Raw genomic sequence first — 25,025 nt, forward strand, 5'->3', positions numbered from 1 at the left:
AGATTCAATTGTTACGCAAGTTTGATTCCAAGTCGGTGCACGCGCATTGAAAGCGTTGCGCAGCGCGCTCCCGAGAAACCAGGAAACATGGCGGCGCTCATGACACTGAGTCAGGTAACAACTGGACAATTACCTTAATAAAAGTCGAATACTTTGCTTAAAGTTTGCTAACGTGACGCCACAACTAAGCTAACAAATGTCAGACTTTATTTAGACATTTTAATAGTGTATTTCTCGTCCAAGTCAACTATATTTGACTGGTTTTGTCAGTGCGCATTAAAGACGCCGAACACGCCTTGTCAGGAAATTAAAAGTTCACTTCACTGAATAGAACAACAAAAATCTCGACTAAACTTCATCAGAACATAAAAATTGAAACTATTAATTCAAATGTATAAGCTATTCTTTTACCTTTCTGTGTTATCTTAATAGTTATCGAGTGGCAGCCCAGTCTACGAGAACTACTACAGACAGGTATGACAATGCCAAAGCGTCCTTTCGATATAACTTTTCATTTTGTTTGTTTATTATACTCATTCATTGTCATTTTTTTTGTTTTTGCAGCTGGACCCAATAAACAGTGGCAAGATATCAGCTGGAGATGCAGCTCAGTTCTTAAAAAAGTCTGGATTGTCAGATAACACACTAGGAAAGGTTTGATATATATATATACTGCTGGTTTTCATCATTTTACGAGTAATTTATTGTATATAGACAAAATATGTATTGAATTGAATGTTTTTATTGTCATTATGCAAATACAATTAGAGTTGAACCTTCAACTGAAGTGCCCAATGACAACTACTAATGCATAATCTAAAAAAATCAATAAATAAGTAATATATAAATAGTTATAATCAATATGCTAATTACTCAACAATGTAAATAAGCGTGGAAGTGCACAAATAACAACAAAAAGGAAGAAATACATGATCAATAAATAATAATTAATAAACAATCAATAATTTACAATAAATAATAAGTAATAGATAATCATTAGTAAATAATCATAAGTAATAAATAATCATTAGTAAATAATCATAAGTAATAAATAGTCATTATTAAATAATCATAAGTAATAAATAATCATTAGTAAATATCCATAATTAATTCATAGTCATAATTAATTCATAGTCATAAGTAATACATAGTCATAAGTAATACATAGTCATAAGTAATACAGAGTCATAAGTAATACATAGTCATAAGTAATACATAGTCATAAGTAATACATAGTCATAAGTAATACATAGTCATAAGTAATACATAGTCATAAGTAATACATAGTCATAAGTAATACATAGTCATAAGTAATACATAGTCATAAGTAATACATAGTCATAAGTAATACATAGTCATAAGTAATACATAAGCATAAGTAATACATAAGCATACTACATAAGCATGAATAATACATAAGCATGAGTAATACATAAGAATACTACATAAGCATGAATAATTCATAAGCATGAGTAATACATAAGGATAAATTATACAAAATCTTAAATTATGCATTATCATAAATTATGCATTATCCTAAATTATGCATTATCCAAAATTATGCATTATCCTAAATTATGCATTATCCTAAATTATGCATAATCCTAAATTATGCATAATCATAAGTAATAAATCTGTTGGTCAACATTATAAGTAGTCAACATTAAAAGTAGTCAACAGCTGTTATTTGTTAGCATTAATGTCATTTTTTTTTTGTCCCACCCCCATTCACAGATATGGGATTTGGCTGACTCGGAGGGAAGAGGCTATTTGGACAAGCGGGTAACAAACACACAGACTTTCTTTTGTCCAAAAATATGATGTCATTGTGAACGCCGACGTTGCGTACTAGTCATTCATTCTTCTTCTCTGTCATCTACCCACCTTTTTTCTTTTAGGGTTTTTTTATCGCTTTAAGATTGGTCGCCTCAGCGCAAGCCGGTCATGATGTCGGCTTTAACAACCTCACTAAAATGGTGGCACCTCCCAAATTTGTGAGTAGTACCCGCATTTTAGAATTCATGTGTTTCTGATCCTTGAAAAAAATATAATGAGCATTAAATTTGATGTTATTTTTTGCAGCGTGATACAGCTAGCCCATTATTAAGTGTCCCCACATCAGATTCACATTGGACAATTAGGGTAAGCATTTTATTTAATATTCACTGATTCACAGGGCTCAATTGCTTTCTCCTTTTTTTAACTCATTTTTACATTCCAGCCGGATGAAAAGGGGAAATTTGAAGGCATTTTTGAGAGTTTGAGCCCAGTGAATGGCCTGGTCTCTGGTGACAGAGTTAAGCCCGTCTTGATCAATTCCAAACTTCCTCTGGATGTGTTGGGAAAGGTAAGGTTACATTTTTATAATTCAAATTTTTGCATGTACTTAGATTTTAAACAATACTTGGATATTAAACAGTACTTGGATATTAAACAGTACTTAGCTATTAAACAGTACTTAGATATTAAACAGTACTTGGATATTAAACAGTACTTGGATATTAAACAGTACTTAGATAGTAAACAGTGCTTAGATATTGAACAGTACTTAGATATTAAACAGTACTTGGATATTAAACAGTACTTGGATATTAAACAGTACTTTGATATTAAACAGTACATGGATATTAAACAGTACTTGGATATTAAACAGTACTTGGATATTAAACAGTACTTGGATATTAAACAGTACTTGGATATTAAACAGTACTTGGATATTAAACAGTACTTGGATGTTAAACAGTACTTAGATGTTAAACAGTACTTGGTTTTTTAACAGTACTTGGATATTAAACAGTACTTGGATATTAAACAGTACTTGGATTTTAAACAGTACTTGGATATTAAACAGTACTTGGATATTAAACAGTACTTACATATTTAACAGTACTTGCATATTAAACAGTACTTGCATATTAAACACTCTCTCATAGATATTAAACTTTCTATCAAGAATATAATTTTCAGAGCTGGTTTCAACAATAAACTCTCTGTCACCATTTGACCGGCGACGAAAAAGACCGGCAACCAAACGTCCGGTCACGAAAGAAAACGATCCTCTTTTCTTTGTGCAGATATGGGACCTGGGCGACGCAGACAAAGATGGCTACTTGGACAAAGAAGAATTCATTGTGGTAACTTCAACATTTGACAAAAATATCTAGAAAAGAAAATGTCTTCCTATTTTAAACCCAATATTTGTCACCATTTTCAGGTCATGCACCTTGCGTACCGAGCCATGGAGAAGGAACCGGTGCCGGCCGTCTTGCCTCCATCCCTCATCCCACCGTCCAGGAGGAAAAAGGTGGCAGGAACCATTCCCGGCGCCATTGCTGTGCTGCCTTCCAGGTCAGCATCATTTGCGCTGAAGGACAGCACCAGAAGCATCTCACCCCTCGCCAGTGCCCTAACTGTCACTAGCCCGGGACCCAGGCTAACCCCAAAGCACTCCTTTAACGCCAGCAAAGAGGTATGTTGCCAACAATACCCATTATATTAATACTTACATGTGCTTAGACATAGAAAATACATGTATTTATGTGTATTATGTCAGTGCATAGTAAGTATTTTTATCTAAAAGCAGAGACTTCTTATATTTTAATAGTTTTCCATTGCTAATGTAGTGGCTCAACTTGTTTTGCTACATTCATGTGTTAACTCTAAACTTTGTTACGCTTCTAAGCTTCTACTTGCGGCACTTGGAAAAACAGGTTTAGCCATGTACATGAAGGATGGCCTGTAGATTACCTTTTCACTCCTTATTCTACAGCACATGTGTCAAAGTGGCGGCCTGGGGGCCAAATCTGGTCCGCCACTTCATTTTTTGTGGCCCGGGAAAGTCAATCATGAGTGGTGACTTTCTGTTTTAGGATCAAATTAAAATGAATAGTATAGATGTATATGACATTTTCTGATTTTCCCCCTTTTAAATCTATAATTGTCATTTTTATAATCTATTTTTTCTGTAATTTTAGTTCACAAATCATATTGGAAATTCAAAAATATATTTAAAAAAGCTAAAATAAACATTGTTTTAAATCTATAAAACTCATGCATTTAGAGCAACAAATCAAAATGACCAAACAGTAACTTAATAATAATAATAATAATAATAATATGCATAATGTTGATGATAATTATGTGTCTGTCCTGAATTTCAGCCCGAGCAGCATTGGGTGGTGCCAGTGGCTGACAGGGGGCGATACTACGAAATTTTCAAGAAAACTGACGTTGACAATGACGGACTGATCGACGGGACGGAAGTTATTGAGATTTTCATGCACACCAACCTCTCCCAGACCATGCTCGCCCAAATCTGGTGAGCCTTAGCTTTTGACATGCTGGTATATTTAAAAAGCAAATAAAAAATGTCCTAATTGAAGATCAGCATCACATATAGTACCACTGCACTCCTGTAGAAGGTGCTAATGCTCCCTTACAAGTGCAAAGTACTTTATGTTTTTTCCGTCAGTATACCAGTACTTTATATCTAATTTTCGTAAGTAGAACAGTACTTTACATATAATTTCTGTAAGTAGACCAGTACTTTATATGTAATTTCTGTAAGTAGACCAGTACTTTACATGTAATTTCTGTAAGTAGACCAGTATTTTTTATATATAATTTCTGTAAGTTGACCAGTATTTTTTATATATAATTTCGTAAGTAGACCAGTACTTTATATGTAATTTCCGTAAGTACACCAGTACTGTATATGTAATTTCCGTAAGTATACTGGTACTTAATATGTAATTTCCGTAAGTATACTGGTACTTAATATGTAATTTCCGTAAGTAGATCAGTACTTTATATGTAATTTCCGTAAGTAGACCAGTACTTTATATGTAAATTCCGTAAAATATGATTTTTTTTAAATTCAACATAATATCAATTCCTCGCAACACTGATTGGCCAAGCAATGTCACATCATCATCTGCAGGCAATGATAGTCAAGAGTATTTAGTGATGCAATTTCTGAATGTATTGGACTTCTGTTAATGGATTAAAATTAATATGCAGGGGGCTCGCCGACACCAAACAGACGGGCAAGCTGACCCCAGAGCAGTTTTCACTGGCCATGCACCTGATCCAGCAGAAGATCAACAAAAACATCGATCCACCTACCTCTCTCACGCCCGACATGATTCCTCCTTCGGAGAGGACAATGTCCATGATGGTGTCTTCAGTGCCTCCTCTTGTAAGTCTTGAATTTAAAATAAATGATCATAATTTTATATTTATTTTACTATAGAAAGTCTTTAGAAGGAATAAACTCTTTAAGTTCTCAATTGAGAAACTGTAACGAATAACATTTTGTATGTAGTCTTCACAACACAAAAAATATTTGCATTTAGTCCTAAAACTTTCCTACTGCGTTTGTGTTGTTTTTTGCTAGGGGGTGCTATTGCTCCATCTAAATATTCTGCGCAATAACTCACTTTAGTTCCCCCCCCTAACTTTTCTTGCCTAATTATATGTCCTTCTGACTACCAGGAAAAAATGTTGTCCAATCACTTTTATTTTGAAATTCCTCAATCTATGTGAAGTCATTGGAATACTGCAAAAGAAATTTGGTACTATTGGAAAGCACTGAATCACAAAAAGGGAGTTAATGCACTGAGTGGGAGATATTTAAGTTTACAAATGTCCTCTATAGAGGACAAATTTGAACTACTGGTAATCAGGAGGATGTTTGTACTTGGTCATACATATGTACATTTTTAGCTTGTTTTGGAAATCAATCCATTTCACTGTGATACTTTACATAACAAAAAGAAACAGAAACAAGTCAGTAACACTGAAAGTAGTGTGCAGGTTAGAATTGTACTATTTTCACGACTATAAGGCACACTTAAAAGTCATAAATTTTCTCCAAAATAGACAGGGCGCCTTATAATCCAGTGTGCCTTGTATATGCATAAAAATGTCATTCATTGAGGGTGCGCCTTATAATCCAGTGCGCCTTATAGTTGTGAAAATACCTGTATTTTCATGACTATAAGGCACACTTAAAAGTCTTAAATTTTCTCCAAAATAGACAGGGCGCCTTATAATCCAGTGCGCCTTGTATATGTAAAAAAAATAAAATGTGTCATTCACTAAGGGTGCGCCTTATAGTCGTGAAAATACGGTAGATAGTGATGTAAATTCCTACCCCTGTTCAATTTTATATAAGTACTTAATGAAGAGTCTGTGTGCAAACAGTCTTTAATACAGTATACAGTACTTGGATATCTCATAGGTCCCTTTTCAAATATTTCTCCGCGTGGGACAAGAATAAATTCTTCATGTTTTTTTCTCAAACTTCCTCGAAGTGCATTTGGCATGACATCATGATTCAATATGGTGCATTCTTTTGTGTCGTCTGGTCCAAAGTGGTTTTTCATGTATTGTGCGGCTGTTTAGGGCCGCATCAGACGTATTTCCTTCCTTTCGATTGTTTTGCCGCTCACATCGGCAGGGAGCTCCTTCACTGATCCCAATCCTTATTTCGTCACCCTTTTTCCTCCCTTTTCTAATATCATTTCTTTTACCCTCCATTTTTTTTGGCCTTAGGACCTCAGTGCCATAACGCCAGCAGAGGTAACGGGTATCAAAGAGCTGGATGACCTCAGTCAGGAAATCACTCAGCTGCAGAGGTGAGCCAGAAGGAGGAGATTTGTTTCTCTTCCTTTATGAAAAATACAAAACGATGGGATATGATCTGCATAAAACGACATGCTTTTATTCATTTTATGTTATATCAACATTGGGGAGTCTCTCCTTAGTGAGGTGCTGCCAAGGATAGCAGTGTATGCAGGGTCTTCATTTGAAAGTCAAATCAGCACCATTTTATTTTTTTACTTCTCAATTTTTAAGTCAAATCATGACTTTCTGTTTTGGGATCAGATTTAAATGAAGAGTATATCTATATTACATTTCCTGATTTTCCCCCTTTAAAATCAATAATTGTAATGTTTTAATCAATTTTTTTCCGTGTTTTTAGTTCAAAAATCATTTAGTAAAATCAAAAAAATATATATTAAAAAAGATAAAATAAAAATTGTTTTAGATCTATAAAAAACTGAATATTCAGGGCTTTTAATCAAGTTCTTTTAATCCATTTATATAAAAAAATCTGAATATTATGTATATTACATTTCCTAATTTTCCCCCTTTTATATCAATAATTGTCATTTTTTAATCATTTTTTTCTGTTTTTTGTTCAAAAATATTTTAAAAAATATGAAAATATATAAAAAAGCTAAAATAAGCCTTTTTATATAGATGTATATTAAATTTCCTGATTTTTCCCCTTTTAAATCAATAATTGTAATTTTTAATCAATTTTCTTCTGTTTTTAGTTAAAAAATCTTTATCTTTATTTAAAATAAGCTAAAATAAACATTTTAATAAACATGTATTTTTTCCTGTAGAGAGAAATTAACCTTAGAACATGAGCTTAAAGAAAAGGAAGAAAACATCAGAAGACAAAATCACGCAGTTCAGGTAAAATGGTACCTATGAAATCAGTTGAAATGATACAAATTCTACATAATTTACCATATTTATTTTTATTTTTTAATTAGAACATGCAGCATGACTTGACCAGAGAAGGCAGCAGCTTGCAGGATATCGAGTCCCATAAGAAGGATGCTCAAAAGCGTCTGGATGAGATGGACCAGCAACGCTCCAAACTGGACCGAATGCTAAATGACATCAAGCAAAAGTGTCAGGAAGAGTCTCAGACGGTTAGCGTCGTCGTCGCCATCGCTATCGAACGGATGACTAGTTGTGAAATATTCATTCCCAATCGTCCCCCTCTTTCAGATTTCCACCCTTCAGAATCAGGTCCGCTCCCAGGAGAGTGACTATCGTAACCGGGAGAAAGAGGCGAGCCGCACTAAGACAGACTTGAGCCGCCTTCAGGATGAGGAGGCCCAGCTGGAGCAGAGTCTGCTTCAGGGCCGGGCCCAGCTGGAGAATATCTTTAAGTCCATGAAGTCTACTCAGGAGGAGATCAGCCAGGTTAGAGTGGATCCATAAAACACGTGTACAGGAGTGTGGCCTAAAATACTCAAAACATTTTTAACTATCTCATGAATATATTTGGGAGCTGGTTTCAACAGTACTTTGATATTAAACAGTACTTAGTTATTAAACAGTACTTGGGTATCAAACAGTACTTAGATATCAAACAGTACTTAAATATCAAACAGTACTTAGATGTTAAACAGTAGTTAGTTATTAAACAGTACTTAGATATCAAACAGTACTTAGATATCAAACAGTACTTAGATATTAAACAGTACTAAGATATTAAACAGTACTTAGTTATTAAACAGTACATAGATATCAAACAGTACATAGATATCAAACAGTACTTAGTTATTAAACAGTACTTAGTTATTAAACAGTACTTGGATATCAAACAGTACTTAGATATCAAATAGTACTTAGATATCAAATAGTACTTAGATATTAAACAATACTTAGATATTAAACAGTACTTAGATATTAAACTGTCTCTCTTAGATATGAAACTCATGAATATACCAAAAAGACCGGCGACCAAACGTCCGAGCATCTGTATCGTACCTTCCCGTTTGTGCGCCATTTAATATACCCCTGTCCTTTAATATACGCGGGTATATTTACCGGCTGGGGTATATTAAGCACCAAAATACGGTAATAGTAAACCATGTAGGATAGTTGTTAAAATCTTTTCTATCTTTAGAAGGTAACTCAAGATTATATATAGTCATCTACTGTAAACTAAATAATAACAATGATTATAGGTAATGGATGGCACTAAAAGAAAGATCAGGGTTGACCGAGTCCAAATCCTTTGTAGTTCGTCAGTAGGCGTGTCCAACAATAACACCGTTTGTTTTTCCACGCGGATGAAAGTAACTTTCTCCCCCCCTGTGGTGCTTTCAGGCTCGCAGCAAGTTGTCTCTGATCCAGGAGAACCAGGAGGAGTTCACCAAAACCATTGAGCAGTACAACAGTGCCATTCGAGACATCACCGGGGGAAACAACATGGTGGACACCAGCCACCTGCTTTCGGAAAAGGAGAATGGCGCCTTTTCGAGTGCCTTGGTGAGCATCTTCCATTTTTGTTTTGTGGCTGGCCCATCTCTTGAAGGTGTATCTGACCATCGCCTGGACGTTTGGTCGCCTGGACGTTTGGTCGCCCGGACGTTTTTGTCGCCCGGACGTTTGGTCGCCCGGACGTTTGGTCGCCCGGGCGTTTGGTCGCCCGGGCGTTTTGGTCCCCCGGACGTTTGGTCGCCCGGACGTTTGGTCGCCCGGACGTTTGGTCGCCCGGACGTTTGGTCGCCCGGACGTTTGGTCGCCCGGACGTTTGGTCGCCCGGACGTTTGGGCGCCCGGACGTTTGGTAAATAATTTTGAGAGCTGGTTTCAACAGTAGATATTTAGATATTAAGCTCTCTCTCTCTCATGAATATAATTTTGAGAGCTCTTTTCAACAGTAAACTCTCTGTCACCATTTGACCGGCGACCAAACGTCCGGGCACTGGAACTGACCTATCTTTTCCCTCTTTAGGATGATTCATTCAAATCAAGGCTTGCCATGTTCAACACCAGCGTTGCAAAAGGCTCTCCTGCAGATTCCTTCCAGATGGATGAATCTTTCAAAGGTCTTCATGAGATATTATACTGAATCTTATTTGCCATGCTTATGCGCTGTTCGTGTTCTTCTAGATCCCTTTGGAGGTGCTTTCAATGAAGGCGATCCCTTCCGGGGTACCTCGTCTCATGATGTATTTAGTGGAACTGGCAACTCAGACCTGTTCAAATCTATGGACACATTCGCAGGAAGGCCGAAACCGCCAGTAAAGGTGAGCTTAGAAATTTGGAGGGTAAAAAAAAGCATCTGAAGTCACTGAATTTTGATTTTTCGGCCCTCAGCCTGGCTCCATCCACAGTCGTCTTGGTTTTCCATCCAGCAGCCCAAAACCAAAGCATTCAGGTATGGTAGCCCAAAGAGTTGTTAGAGCTGCCTAGCCAAGGCATTTGTCCTCAATTTTTAGGTCACTGGTGTCAAAGTGGCGGCCCAGGGGCCAAATCTGGCCCGCCGCATCATTTTGTGCGGACCTTTAATATTGAACGTCATTAAAAAATATAGTTATTTTCCATTTGAAATGAAAAACATGATTAAAAGACATTTTCCATTACAGAGGAAAAAAAAAACCTTAAATAAACATTGCTTTAGATCTATAAAAAAAACTTACTATTAAGGGCTTTTAATCTAGTTTAAAAAAAAAATCTAAATATTATAACTAAAATGATCCGGCCCACAATTTTGCTCAATCTTTAGAAAACAACTTGCTAAAAACACAAAATGACGCGTATGAAACTGGAGTGGAAATCAAGCTTTTACTATAAATAGAATTCAATGTGAAGGAATATTGTCCAACACTCGTCAGAATGACGTTTTATTTTTTATTTCCCTCCAAAGCCCTTCAAAAAGTTCCTGTTATTTGAAACTATTTTTAGTCAAGGGTCTTCTTATTTAACTACAAGCATGCTAAAAATAACCTCCACATGTACACACCTCTGGAAAAACAGGAGCCAAACACAACAACAAAAAAATCTGTACCAAAGGCACACTGTCCCTCCTTAAAACACATACTTTGCTTCACTTTTTTGCTTTTTTTTCAGTACAGAAGTTTTTTTTAAAGCAAAATAAAAAAGAGGGAGTTCTTATGCCGCTAAGTGACGCGTTACATCGTCATCAAACGAACACAGAAGCAACTGTGGACCTGTTTGGAGCTTACTGTGCCAAAAAAAAAGAAAACACCAAGCAAGCCCTGGCTCCACATGAATGAGCCCTCTTGTGGTTGTGCATGCACAACAAACATATTCACTTACAATGTTTTGTTTTTTCACTGTAACCATCTGCAAGAACCCCCCACAATCCCCCCTTACTTTTTTATTAAGCGGCATACCACAGAGTTTCAAAATAAGACATGCACAGTTCTGCTCTAACAGTACTTCAACTGACGCCTTTAATTAACTAATCAGATACATACGTCAGGTTAAACAGAGACCCCGCCCACCCCTGAATACTTTTTGGGGGGATTTTTTGGGGTAAATGTCATGGAACGTTTAGAAGCTGTGGTGGGGGTCCCTAAAATAGAAGTAATTTTGAAGTGTGTGGTCTGTGAGTTTGGAGTTTTTTATTTTTTTTAAGTGTCAATATGCTGTTTTTTGGGTTTTTTTTTGCAGGGTCGGTCCGGATGCCAAACACCCACTTTGCAGCCAACTCTTTGAGGAATAACACTGGGTTGCCAGATCTTAACCAGTTCTCCAAGGTCAGTGGGAAATGTCTTGAGTGGATGCTTAAGAGGCAAAACTCATTTTTTGGAAGAAAAAAAATGTTGCCTATTATTTTTTTTATGTTCACTTTGGACATGTGCATCATGGTAGTGTAAAAGAAAGAACTATATGGAAGTGGATATAAGGCGGAAATCTATGTATGGAATGTTTTTCAATGTGTTTAGAGCAGGGGTGGGTAAACTTTTGGGCCCGGGGGCCCTGTTGACTTTCAAATTTTGAGAGATGGGCCAGGTCAGCACAAGATACGATAACATATAAAAAAGTGCATCCGTTAACAGTACATATGAAACATAAAGAGAAAGAAAGGACTCAAGTATTAACATACTCATCACTCAGAATTAAAGTAAAAAGTATAAAGTACACAGTCAAGTAAAAAGGAATGTATTAAGAAATATTATGTCATTTAAAAAAGATAGAAGGGCTGTAAAACACGAAAAACTAATAAGAGGGGACAAAGCTACTGCCACTGGCTTCCGCCTGACGATGCCATCTTGGGGGGGAAAAAAATATATATTTGGACAATGTTGGCAGGCCGGATTAAAAAGCCTTATGTAGCCCACGGGCCGTAGTTTGCCCATGTCTGGTTTAGACAGTGGAAGTAGAGACAAAAAAAAACATATTGGAATTGCAATAACCTCTTAACCCTTAATTAACCAAATGGCTATTTTTGTTAATTGAGAAAAATTATGTTTTGGTTAATGAAGGTCACAATATTAACATATTAATGGGGGCCAGTTCAGTCCATTTTATCTGCTGGGATTACAATTTGTTCAATGAAATGGTTTCTATCTTTAAATAGACTGACACCACATTGCGACAAAATATAACAGTCCTTTACAGGTATTAACCCCAATTATTTTTATATAAAGCCAGTTTCTTTTTAGCATTTTTTTAAAATAAAAAAATGATGTCAGCTATTTTTTTTGAGCCATCCTTGATGTCACAGATTTAAAATTCTCAACTCTGATAATCAAAATACTGTGAAGAATTTAAGATTAAAATTCTAACAGGCAAGTCATTCAAAACCTATAAAAACCTTTAAGAAGTTTTAAGAAGTAGTACCTGTACTTATCATCAGTATAACCTTCAATTCCACATCGTGACGTCCATTTTTATATGAATATGGAAAACAGCAGTGCCTTTTATTTGCATCCACTGACTAATTGACTCATACTCTGTATTTAAAAAGAAATCCTCTATATTTTGATCTATAATTACCACTACTGTAAAGTCACTCTAACATGCTGAACACCATCCAGTCAAATGTCTCTTCCCCCCATGTTTTTCCTCCAGCCTCAACCACATCTATAAAGACCTTTTAGTCCAATGCCAGAGGCTTCTTGTCAATTGACACTCGTTGATTTATATTATTTTTACTTGTGTTATCAGAAAACCGACAATCCTGTTCTACCATCAAAGAAAAGCATGCCTAACCGGCCTGCCCCGCCCTATGGTAAGATCTGTTTGTGTGTGTATGTGTAGGGGGGTGGGCGGAGTTTAGTATACTTGCTAGCAATGTTCCCCTCTAAGCTAAGCGTGCATAATTTCGCACTACTCATCTTCTCTGCGCAGTAGCAATCATATGGTGCGCAGTAAATAAAATCCAAACTTTTTTTTTTATTATTTAAAAAATATATATATATACCGTATTTTCACGACTATAAGGCACACCACATTATAAGGCGCACCCTCAACGAATGACACTTTTTTCCATATATAAGGCACACTGTATTATAAGGCGCACTGTCTGTCTATTTTGGAGAAAATGTAATACTTTTAAGTGCGCCTTATAATGGTGAAAATACGGTAATTGCTATTGACTTCGAGGTATAAAGCACTCACTTACTACACAGTCACCTCTAGAGCCAGCCATTGTTGATGTTTTGGACTTTTTTGTATAAAATCTTGCAGTGGGGGAGGAGCTATATGATGGAAGATGTCGTAAACTAAGATGACATCAACACATTTAACAGTATTGAGTATTCAGTTCAGGCGTTTGTGTTTTTTTAATATCCCACAGTGGTGGTTTTTAGTATTTGGTTTTCTGTTTTTTCCATATATAAGGCGCACTGGATTATAAGGCGCACTGTCTATTTTGGAGAAAATTTAAGACTTTTAAGTGCGTCTTATAGTCGTGAAAATAAGATATATAGCCCTTTCCCCATGATGGTGCCGTCAACATTAGCTGATATCAGATGAAATATTTGTGGCTCTTGACTATATTGTTTTTCTTTGAAAAAGGGTAACTTCCTTATTTGATGCAATGAAAGTATCACCCCCCCCCACCCCGCCTCACTAGTTGTCAACAGGAAACCTGCCAATATGACATTTCTCATCAACTCACCAAGTTCAAGGGAAGGTGTTATTGAATTTAGACTTTTTATTTGCTTGTTTACAACTTGTAATTTGGCTTTTTTTGGACTCCTTCCTGCTCAACAAGTGTGAAATGAAACAAGTATTTTCTAAAATCTTTCTAGGAAACATGCTTTTCCAAATTTAGACACTTGTGTGACTTCACACTTGTACTTTTACTTAATGCAGTATATATATTTCCTCCAAAAAAAGGGCTGCCATCTTTTTTTTTGCATTGTCACAGACTACCGTTGGTCAGATGAGATGCTTACTAGTGATGAGTACATTTAAATCATTTCAATTCAGTGTAAATGAATCTTGACTTTTTGCTAATTCTTTTAAATTGTGCAAAAAAATGAAGTATTTACCCGAAGGCCGTGCCCATTGGGTGCCCTTCCGCCATCACCTCACACTTGTGCTTTTAAGCAGAAGCGGTGGCGTGAGAAAGTTGTCGTTCCTCTTTGTTTTACCACATCGGGGTGGCAGAGGTATATGTGGCCTCACACATGCTGGGGAAGTGAGAACCTCCAAACCAGTGGGTGACTTAAAACATAGTAGGTGCTAATAATAAAGGCTTTCTCAAGAGTTGCAAGCAATCTAATCAAAAGACAATTTCCCCTCATTAAAAGACAAATGTGTCAATGTGTGATATGATTACCAGCACAATCTTGTCAAATATCTCTCGCTGTTCAGAAATGGTTTGAAGTATTTTTTTTAATCTTCCTTATTGTGGAGGGACAATCAAATAGACAAACTACTACTACTACTGCCACTACTAGTACTACTAGTATTGCCACTACTTGTACTTCTGCCACTATTAGTACTACTACTACTGCCACTACTAGTACTACTAGTATTGCCACTACTTGTACTACTACCACTACTAGTACTACTATTATTGCCACTACTTGTACTACTACCACTACTAGTACTACTATTATTGCCACTACTTGTACTACTACCACTACTAGTACTACTATTATTGCCACTACTTGTACTACTAGTACTACTAGTATTGCCACAACTAGTACTACTATTATTGCCACTACTTGTACTACTAGTACTACTAGTATTGCCACAACTAGTACTACTACTACTGCCACTACTAGTACTACTAGTATTGCCACTACTTGTACTACTACCACTACTAGTACTACTAGTATTGCCACTACTTGTATTACTGCCACTACTAGTACTACTAGTATTGCCACTACTTGTACTACTGCCACTACTAGTACTACTAGTATTGCCACTACTTGTACTACTGCCACCACTAGTACTACTGCCACCACTAGTACTACTACTAGTGCCACTACTAGTACTACTACTACTGCCACTACTAGTTCTACCTGTGCTACTACTACTGCCACTACTAGTTCTACCTGTGCTACTACTACTGCCACTACTAGTTCTACCTGTGCTACTACTACTGCCACTACTAGTTCTACCTGTGCTACTACTACTGCCACTACTAGTTCTACCTGTGCTACTACTACTGCCACTACTAGTTCTACCTGTGCTACTACTACTGCCACTACTAGTACTACCACTATTGGCACTAGTAGTACTACTAATACTATGACTTCTGACACCACTACTACTACCACTACTGCCACTAGTAGTACTACTAATACCATGACTTCTGACACTACTAGTACTGCTACTACTACTACCACTACCACTACTACCACTACTACAACCACTACTACTACTACAACTGACAGTACTAGTACCACTTATAATACTTCTACTACCTGCACTACTACACTTTTTGTGTGTTTGTGGGATTTCACAGACCATGACTTCCTATCAAAATTGTGTAATGCAATATTGCACATTATGATTTGAAGTTCCACTCCAAAGCGGAGAGAGTCCTCAGTTTTCTTTTCTTTTACTCCAGCAGGCTCCGAAAAAGCACACAAAGACGGTCCTGCCTTTGTAAGTTTTTGTCGGCATGTGTCAAAAAACTGACTCTCGCCTCTGCTTTTTGATTGACGGTCCATACTATAAAATCAAAGTGCACTACTATTGCGTAAGGTGCTTTTACTCTACAAAAATGGCTTACAACATTCATGTGTTGCCTTTTCAAATGAATTTCAAGGTTTGTAAAAGCGACAAAAGCTCTTTCTTTGACCGCCAGACGTGGATTTGTTTTCACAAACATGTAATTGCAAGTTTTCTGGTATGCTTCTTTCGAATTTCCAATTGAAAATTACGTTACAATATTCCTTTTAAGTTAGCCCAGTACATTTCCACACAGAAAAACACACTTCCCTGTAATGTATTTAACCTAATCCTAATTTAAACCCCAGACAGGCAAGTTATGTTGAAATGTGCATTTACGTCATTCATTTGTAGTTACGCTCGGCGCAGATATACTTGTTGCTCGGGCAAATTTTATTCGGAAATTGGGATTATTTCTTTTAAAGAAGTTGGTTGTGGTTGAAAGCATGATTCAGCAGCTCTGTAATGCATGGCCATCCTTTTGAAGGTCTCATAAACGACAATTTTCGCTTTTTGTGTCAGCATGAAAAGTCGCAAAGAGCGTCTTCTTGGTTATTTTTCTAATTTTTCAGCCAGGATGGAGTGTCACCTTCTGCCCGTTCTGGTGCTCGGACGTTTGGTCGCCGGGTCAAATGGTGACAGAGAGTTTACTGTTGAAACTAGCTCTCAAAATTATATACATGAGAGAGAAAGTTTAATATCCAAGTACTGTTTGCTATCTAAGTACTGTTTGATATCTAAGTACTGTTTGATATCTAAGTACTGTTTGATATCTAAGTACTGTTTGATATCTAAGTACTGTTGGATATCTAAGTACTGTTGGATATCTAAGTACTGTTTGATATCTAAGTACTGTTTAATATCTAAGTATACTATTGAAACCAGCTCTCAAAATTATATTCATGAGAGCGTTTAATATCTAAATATCTACTGTTTTCAACAGTACTTAGATATTAAACAGTACTTAGATATTAAACTCTCTCTTAGATATTAAACAGTACTTGGATATTAAAGTCCCTTTCTTAGATATTAAACAGTACTTAGATATTAAACAGTACCTGGATATTAAACAGTACTAAGATATTAAACAGTACTAAGATATTAAACAGTACTTGGATATTAAACAGTACTTTGATATTAAACAGTACTTTGATATTAAACAGTACTTTGATATTAAACAGTACTTCCATATTAAACAATACTTGCATATTAAACTCTCTTTTAGATATTAAACTCTTTCTCATGAATATAATTTTGAGAGCTGGTTTCAACAGTAAACTCTCTGTCACCATTTGTCCGGCGACCAAACGTCCGGTCACGGCCCGTTCCGTGTCCCCAAACACATTTAAAAAAAAAACTGCTGTTTTGGAGTGCGCATGTACAACAGTGCAACGTCTGGTCTGCTTCTATTTGCTTTTATTTTGTCCCTTTTTTGCTTTATTGCCAATCTAACTTCGCTCAGTCCTGGCAGCCATGTTTTGGATGTCCTCTGACTCGCATCCCAAATAATCAAACCCCCCACCCCACCTCCCCCATGTCGGCTTTTTGCCTCGACGCTTAACCTCTGGTTGTGTGGCACCCGCAGTTTGGAAGTGAAAACCAGCAGCTGGAGTGGGCCAAGCGGGAGAGCGAGCACGAGGAGCAAGAACGGCTTCGGAGACTGAGGCTCCAGGAGCAGCGAGACCTGGAATTGGCTATCGCGCTCAGCCGGGCCGACGCTCCCGGTGGCTCCTGAAAAACCGAACAAAATCCCCTCTCGTTTTAAAGCCCCCATTTTTTTCCTCCACCGACCACACTCCAGCGCCCCCCGCGCCCCTTGGTGCTCGAGCTGGCCTCAAATGACTCCGCATTTAGCATGTAATCTATGTTCATTGCTCCCGAATGACAAGGCAACTATAATCATGGATCCGATTGATGTCAAGTGCGGCTTCATCTGGACGCAACGTAGACATTTAAAGGAAAACACGAAGCAGATGGCTACTGGAAACTAGCTTTTTATTCATTTTTTTGCTTTCTTAAATTGGTTTTGTTGTATTTATAAGGAAAAGATGGAGGTTTTTGATATGAAATGCACTAAAGCGGGTTTTAAATTGGATTTTATCGACACGTGAAGGTTACTTAGTTTGTTACATTGCTTGTATTGACTTATTTGAGATCAAATATAAATACATATTTGTGTTAATACCCGTTTTTTGAAAAGCACAGTCGTACCAATCAAAATTAAGGATTGTTTTTGGTCCACGTTAGATTGCACAGTTGGACCAAATGAAGTGAAATTTAGGGATGTTTTTTTTTGGCCTGGTTAATCATGGAAGTTTTATTTTTAATTTTTCTTGCACTGACATGTATTTATCTTTTTGCATATTTCATGTAATGCTTTTAAACCAAAACAAAAGGGGTCATTTTCCATTTTTTGGTGTTTTTTTAAAGCAAAATTGCATCAGATTTTTTTATTTTTGTTATTTTAAAGCAACCTTTTTTCCATTTTATTAGTTTTATTGTTTGATTTTTAAATGTTACTTTAAACTAACAAAAATCAGATGCATTTTTGTTATTTTTTTTAAAGCAAAATTGCATCAGATTTTTCTTTTTTTGTTTTAAAGCAACATTTTTTCCCATTTTATTAGTGTTTGCTTTTTAAATATTGCTTTAAAATAACAAAATAAAAAAATAGATGCAATTTTGCTTTAAAAAAATAACAAAAATACATCGGATTTTTGTATTTTTGTTATTTTAAAGCAACTTTTTTCCATTTTTTAAAACTTTTTAAGATGCTAACACAAATTCAAACTATATCGCTTTACCAAAAACTTCTATAAAATATGTTAAACCACTAGTACTGTAAAAAAAAGACTCCTCAACTAACTAACTTCAACTATTGCACACTATCCCTTGTTAACAGGTCACTTTTTCCAAATGTATCCCTTTTTAAATTGAAGTTTTCTGTTCTTATATCTCCCAAAAAATGCTTCTAAAGCAAAACAAATGGCACATAAACATGTAATGGAATGAAGTGATTTATTTAATGCTTTTAGGTGACTTCAATTGTTAATAAAACAGGTATGTAACATTAATATGAAGTGGCTAATATTCAATGTATTTTGATTAGTTAGTGCATATGTAAAGCTTTGCATTGGAATGGAGAAAAAAAGTGAAATGAGAGTACTACATTTGCATGAAGTACTTGACATTTCTTGGCAGTTGTTCCTCTCGAATATGAACAATGTGTTTCTTCTTTCAGAATAGTTCAAAACGACGTCTTTAAGCCAGCTGCTTTTCTACATTATGGGATGGATGAGACTGACATGCAAAGCAGTGAGTTGCCTTCTTTTGATGTAGTACTCAAGCACAATGTTTAGTAATGACTATGTACTTATAGAAGGCATTTTTGCATACTTGCTACACCGCAATAACATATGACTGACGTTTAGACTTTCAACTTTAATGCAAGTGGCTTCTAAGAAAGGGAAAAAAAGCAAGATGAATGTATGACAACCACTTAAAAAGTACCTTTTTAAGGAGTAGTCTATTCTTACAAGTACTTCAATGTAATGGGCCCCACACAAATGCGGCTAAATCTCGTTAGCTGGTTTTGTAGTTCTTATATTGTTCAATCTGTTTTTTTAAGTTGTCTGATATTAAAATATTGCATGTACCCTGCCCTTAGATTGGGAAAAAGACTATATGTAGAGAATTAGTTGTATAATATATTTAAAAAGTACTGAGAGGTCATTTTAGGCAGATACAGACGCTTCCTCTACTTATGAACATTCAAGTTATGAACAAATGGTTCATTAATTTCAATTCATAAACAATTTCAACTCATGAACAAATTCAACTTATGGACAATTTCAATTTATGAACAATTTCAACTTAAGAACAATTTCAACTTTTGAACAATTTCAACTTTTGAACAATTTCAACTTATGAACAATTTCAACTTAAGAACAATTTCAACTTAAGAACAATTTCAACTTTCGAATTCAACTTATGGACAATTTCAACTTTTGAACAATTTCAACTTATGACCAATTTCAACTTATGACCAATTTCAACTTATGACCAATTTCAACTTATGACCAATTTCAACTTATGACCAATTTCAACTTATGACCAATTTCCACTTATGACCAATTTCAACTTATGACCAATTTCAACTTATGACCAATTTCAACTTATGAACAAATTCAACTTATGAACAATGTCAACTCATGAACAATGTCAACTTATGAACAATTTCAACTTTTGAACAATTTCAACTTTTGAACAATTTCAACTTTTGAACAATTTCAACTTTTGAACAATTTCAACTTTTGAACAATTTCAACTTTTGAACAATTTCAACTTTTGAACAAGTTCAACTTTTGAACAATTTCAACTTACGAACAATTTCAACTTATGAACAATTTCAACTTATGAACGTAACTCGTTCGTAAGTAGGGGAGCGTCTATATTCCTTTTTTTTAATGTGTTGTGTGGACTTTCTAGTTTAATCCAGTCCCACCATCTACTTTCCCAAAAATATTTAAGGGTCAGTTTCCAGTCAGTCCCCTTGACCAAACCACTGACAAAAGTTTTGGATTGGGTTGGACTTGATTGGAGCCCACTGCTCTTCTGGGAAACGTTAAATGCAGAGAACAAATTCCTTCTAACTACAAAACAAAAAAGGAGGCGGTGTCTTTCACCAATGTAAATGGAGGGTTTACGACAAAGGGATAACCGCTGGGAAGATTGACAAACAGGAGAGCCAGGTTCAACTCTGCCAGAAAACACCAAAGAAATGTGGAACCCGATACTTTGGACAAGGGAGACAAAAAACTTTGGAATTGGATTGGAAAAATAGAATCGTTTTGCGGAAATTGTGGATTATGTTGAGGTAAACTTTATTATAGCCATTCCCTCCATAATAGGACGTATATATTAATACAATTTAGCGTGATTAGGAACACTAGAGCTGTCCTTTTTTGCATATTTTTACATACGAGTCGAGTGAGAGGAACCTGATTTAGTGGATCTACCGATACCAAGTCCTAATCAGAATGTAGTGAGGAGGGGGAAATGCCCCCCCCCCCCTTGATTGTCTTTCACTAGTATTAATATACAGTACAAAATGTACTGCATCTGTATTTGTTTTTGCAATATGTAGTAGTTCAGTTTATATTAGAAAGAATGCAACATGATGAATATAACTTGCATGGGGATTTTCTTGTGTTTTAGGTTATCATATTTGTTTCGTTAGTGTAACTATGAATGTATAAACACGTACACATGTACACATACATTAGTATACTTATACATATATCTATACATATACCTATACATATAAATAAATACATATACCTTTACATATAAATATATACATATACCTTTACATATAGATATATACATATACCTTTACACATAAATATATACATATACCTTTACATATAAATATATACATATTCCTTTACACATAAATATATACATATACCTTTACACATAAATATATACATATACCTTTACACATAAATATATACATATACCTTTACACATAAATAAATACATATACTATAGCACTGTAGTACTGTACATGTATTTTTTGCAATTACCTGAAGGATTATTTTGTTGTTTGTAGCCTTCAACTCTTGCTCTTTTTGATTGACAGTTATATATATCAAAACTGTACGAACTGACAATTAGTGATCATATTTTAACTAATACTTCAAAATCGCCAACAACCGGTTTTACTCAATTCCCATTCATCTCTCTACTATGGACTTGATTATAGTTCAAATCAAGACACTTTCTTGGGGCATCCCAAAAAAATATAGCTTTTCCTAACATGCACTAAACACATTGATTCACTTACTAGGAAATTCCCAGGAAAATTTCATAAGCCCGTTACCGTGAGGAATCTAGAGAATGTTCTCACATTCACATATTCACTAAAAATATCTGATAAGTACACCAATTCCCCAAAACCCAAAATGAAATAAAATTTTGGTCACCCTAGTATTTGAAAATTGGGGGAAGTAGTACACTGTATTTGCATTTTGGCTTTCCCTTAAATAACAAACCATGCCCCACATAAAATGGCCTCTTCCAAAGTGCCAAATTCCATTCTTCCTATTTTTTTCCCCAATCATCCTAAACCAAACACCAAGGTGATTTGTGTCATTTCCAATCCGTCACGACCAATCAAGGCGCAAAGAAAAATGACAACCACCCTGTCATTGCCCTAAATGCTAATTGCTAGCCGGCGGGGGCTACACTTAATGCTTTTTGAAGCCTCCTTAAAATGACACCACGTATTTTTTTACAGACGTCGCTTGTGCCTTAACTCAGCGGCTTTCTTAGAAGCCGCCATGTAATTGTAGTATTAAGAGCCGCTTTTTGATGTGCGCCTGTAATTGGTGAGCATCACAAAACTAGAGTAGAAGACGGGTTCCCTGATGAGGCTTTTTTAGCCGTGTTACCCCCCCAAATCCCGCCTATTACCCCCACTCTTCTTGGTCCAGACGTCTCTGGGTTCAGTCTGTAATTACCCAGAAGGAGTGTTTGTATTTATAGGCTAAAGGCCGCAAAGTGGCTGCCGCTTTTGCAGCTGCAAAACATCACGTTTTTTTTTTAGGAAAGACAGTCAAAAGGTTTTTTGATTTCATTCTTTTAATATTTACAATAAATACACATTTGACAGTATAAAATTCCATTGTACATTTATATAACTTTACGTAGAAAATAATGTACAGGACGTCAAGCCCTGATAGTGTACAGAAAGGGGGAGCAACGTTTTGGTTCAGTTTTCTTTGGAGAAAAACCTTGTCGATACATATTTTGGTCGTTGGTGGTCTCGGGGTCACCACCAGTTGTTTTTTGAAACAGTAGCAGAGTCATACAAAGGCACTTTTTTGTGTCAAAACACATTCCAGTTGAAGTATATGCTGTACAAGGGCCAGCCTCTTATTTGGTAGTACCAGCTACATGATTGGAAAATATTAGATTTCTATACATGGGAGCTTTGGTCAGGTGGAGGACATTTTAAATAAAGTTAAAGTCTCTCATTGTTGTCGTCGTAATGGCGGCGATGGTGATGGCTTCTTTACATGTGCCTCTTCATGTGTAGCGCCAAGTGATCGGATCTGGAGAAAGCTCGTTCGCATAGGTGACATTGGAAGGGTCGATGTCCAGTATGTTTGCGGAAATGGCGCGTTAATTCGTCGGAACGGGCGAATTTCCAACCGCAACCTTCCCAGCTGCAGTGGTAGGGTTTTTCACCTGGAAAGATACGAAGAAAATGTTAGGAAAGTGTCGGGAAATGTCGAAAAATGTCGAAAAATGTTGGAAAATTGAGTCTTTGGAAGAGAGAGGGAGGTAGAGAGGGTAGAAATGGAGGTTTGGCGGCGAAGTCAGCTTACCTGTATGCGTTCGAAGGTGAGCTTTGAGATGTGAACTCTTAGTATACGTCTTCCCGCATCCGGCGAAGGTACAAGTATGCGTAGCGGTGCGTTTACGTGGCCACGTGCGCCTCCCGCGCTTAGGTTTGGATTCCAAGAGCTCCAATGGCGAGGAAGGTGGCGTTAGCATAGCTCGATGTGCACCAGGCGGCGCCCCCTGTTGTTGCTGGAGAGCTAAGGCGTCGTCATAGACGCCAAACGCCTGGTGATGTGTTGTATGATAGGTCATATGCATGTGCTGTGGCTGTTGTTGGAAGGAGGCGGCACCGTTGTGGTGGTATTTGTTGGGGTGTGGGAAGCAATTCATGGGTGCGCATAAGTCTGTAGACGCTATTTGTTCGTTGGGGCTGAGCGGCGGCGTCATGCTACTGCTGGCGGCTCGTGGCGAGATGGCTAAGCGAGGTTGTTCGAAGGGCATCATGCAGGATATGTTGCCTTCCTGCTTGATTTTGTTGCAGTTTTGAGGAACCATGCCAAGAACTGGACCGTAAGCGTCCATGGAGGGTTCGACTTTAATGTCCTGGCGGGGGAAATGTGGGGGGTAGAATCTGGTTTGTCCAGGTTGAGGTGGAGGGTTACGGGGGGTTGTGTAGACGGCGTCGGAACGGAGGAGTTCCGTCATGAGGCCAACGTTGTATGGAGGTGGTGGGGAACGATGGTCGTTTGTTGGGAAGGTGGAAATGTCCGTGGAGGTGTAGGTTAAAGGCTCGTTGGCCGGGGCTACGTAAGCCGAGGCTCCGTCTAGGATAAAATCCAGATCCAAGTAGTTGGACAGGTCCTCGTCGTCTTTTTTGGGGAACAGGTTGTCCACGCCGTGGACCATTTCCAACATGGAGCAGCAGGTAGCAGGGAATTTGACGTCGTTTTCAGATTTCCATCTCTGGAAAGTCAAAAAAACAAGTCAATAAGACACAATTTTAACCATTAAAAGTTGTTAAAACTTTGTAAAAAGTTGTTAAGTACTTACATTTTCCCAGTTTTTCTCTCTTTGGCTCTGATTGGAGAAAGTGGAGAAGGAAGGTAGCATCACTCCTGATAAAGCCATGTTGGTCTACTTGTTTTTTTTCCAAAGAAGAAGAAGAACTGTTGCGCGCAAATCCGTGCGCTTGGAAAAACTCGGGGACTCACTCTGGATGAATCCCACCGCCGCTGCGCAACAAGTGTTGGTTCGTTCTCTAGCCGCACTGCACTGACTTTCCACCCCCGCCGTCGTGGACTCTTTATATCACAAGTCTCCGTCGGCCGCCCAGGAAATAACGTCGGCGTGGCGTAATTTTAGCTCTTTATAAAGCAGGGTCTTCACTCTCTCTCTCTCTCTTTCTTTCTCAGCCTGATTCTTGCAAGTCCTAGTGTGTTGACGGCCACTGGCTGCCTCCGCTTCCCTTATGAAGCGAGTGAGGGAGAAATTGTGGGAGGAGTCAAAAGGGGGGGGAGGGACCAAGCGGGGCTGCCCACGCTGAATGACGCACTAACTCCTTAGGCCACGCCTACTTTTTGGCGGAGCTGGAAAGAGTCTCTTGACACGGATACACACATGTGTACACACAAAAGCGTTCATATAGCAACCGTAGGATTACGTAATTTGTCGTAATCTGGGATCCAGAAAATTTTGCTGTCAGGATGTCGCAGGTTTGATTTGTGCACTTTTTTTTGAACAAAGTGGGAATGTTTTCCAAAGCCCACGCGTGTAATTGAACATTTTTTTGTAAGTGTAGACGCTCACACCCAAATGGAGGATTGCATCAGGATGGATGGATGGGGGTGGATGAGTGTGGAGAGGTTCTGGGGTCGAGTTTGGATGTTTTTTTGTTCACAGGGTTGAGTGGGTTTTCTCTGGGTGCTCTGGTATGTTCTAAAAACATGCTGGGTGGGCAAAATTTTGGGCCGGGGG

At 37.2% G+C, this 25,025-nt stretch overlaps 2 protein-coding genes across 6 annotated transcripts; one reads left to right on the plus strand and one right to left on the minus strand.

The window, feature by feature from the left end:
• The first annotated feature begins 11 nt into the window (after positions 1-11).
• LOC144201942 (epidermal growth factor receptor substrate 15-like 1) lies at positions 12-19,361 on the plus strand. 5 transcript variants are annotated; one of them, XM_077724810.1, is made up of 23 exons: positions 12-114; positions 433-474; positions 565-654; positions 1,735-1,782; positions 1,899-1,994; positions 2,083-2,142; positions 2,222-2,347; positions 3,075-3,134; positions 3,215-3,469; positions 4,161-4,318; positions 5,020-5,197; positions 6,556-6,638; positions 7,416-7,488; positions 7,569-7,730; positions 7,810-8,007; positions 8,920-9,081; positions 9,550-9,643; positions 9,708-9,844; positions 9,915-9,975; positions 11,235-11,320; positions 12,735-12,798; positions 15,598-15,635; positions 17,287-18,175. In XM_077724810.1, the coding sequence occupies exons 1-23, from the start codon at positions 88-90 to the stop codon at positions 17,434-17,436; spliced, it is 2,448 nt and encodes an 815-aa protein (XP_077580936.1). In that variant the 5' UTR covers positions 12-87; the 3' UTR covers positions 17,437-18,175. The 5 variants fall into 5 exon arrangements, with proteins under 5 accessions (XP_077580936.1, XP_077580937.1, XP_077580939.1 ...); XM_077724811.1 differs by having other exon boundaries at positions 15,601-15,635; XM_077724813.1 differs by lacking the exons at positions 15,598-15,635; positions 17,287-18,175 and adding an exon at positions 18,943-19,361.
• Positions 19,362-22,334: 2,973 nt separating this feature from the next.
• klf2b (Kruppel like factor 2b) lies at positions 22,335-24,503 on the minus strand. Its single transcript, XM_077725098.1, has 3 exons — positions 24,102-24,503; positions 23,096-24,014; positions 22,335-22,955 (listed from the first exon to the last, which is right to left on the minus strand). The coding sequence occupies exons 1-3, from the start codon at positions 24,177-24,179 to the stop codon at positions 22,780-22,782; spliced, it is 1,173 nt and encodes a 390-aa protein (XP_077581224.1). The 5' UTR covers positions 24,180-24,503; the 3' UTR covers positions 22,335-22,779.
• Between the last annotated feature and the right edge of the window lie 522 nt (positions 24,504-25,025).

Source organism: Stigmatopora nigra, chromosome 9 (assembly GCF_051989575.1).
Source record: "Stigmatopora nigra isolate UIUO_SnigA chromosome 9, RoL_Snig_1.1, whole genome shotgun sequence".
NCBI classification, from domain to species: domain Eukaryota; kingdom Metazoa; phylum Chordata; class Actinopteri; order Syngnathiformes; family Syngnathidae; genus Stigmatopora; species Stigmatopora nigra.

Bases quoted from the DNA above. Each gene is read 5' to 3' on its own strand.
- LOC144201942 (XM_077724810.1), top strand. From the start codon at position 88: ATGGCGGCGCTCATGACACTGAGTCAG. The intron at 2,143-2,221 runs GTAAGCATTTTA...TTTACATTCCAG, and splicing joins ATTCACATTGGACAATTAGG to CCGGATGAAAAGGGGAAATT. The intron at 12,799-15,597 runs GTAAGATCTGTT...CTTTTACTCCAG, and splicing joins CCGGCCTGCCCCGCCCTATG to CAGGCTCCGAAAAAGCACAC.
- klf2b (XM_077725098.1), bottom strand. From the start codon at position 24,179: ATGGCTTTATCAGGAGTGATGCTACCTTCCTTCTCCACTTTCTCCAAT. The intron at 24,015-24,101 runs GTAAGTACTTAA...TTGACTTTCCAG, and splicing joins GAGAGAAAAACTGGGAAAAT to AGATGGAAATCTGAAAACGA. The intron at 22,956-23,095 runs GTAAGCTGACTT...GTATCTTTCCAG, and splicing joins TCACCTTCGAACGCATACAG to GTGAAAAACCCTACCACTGC.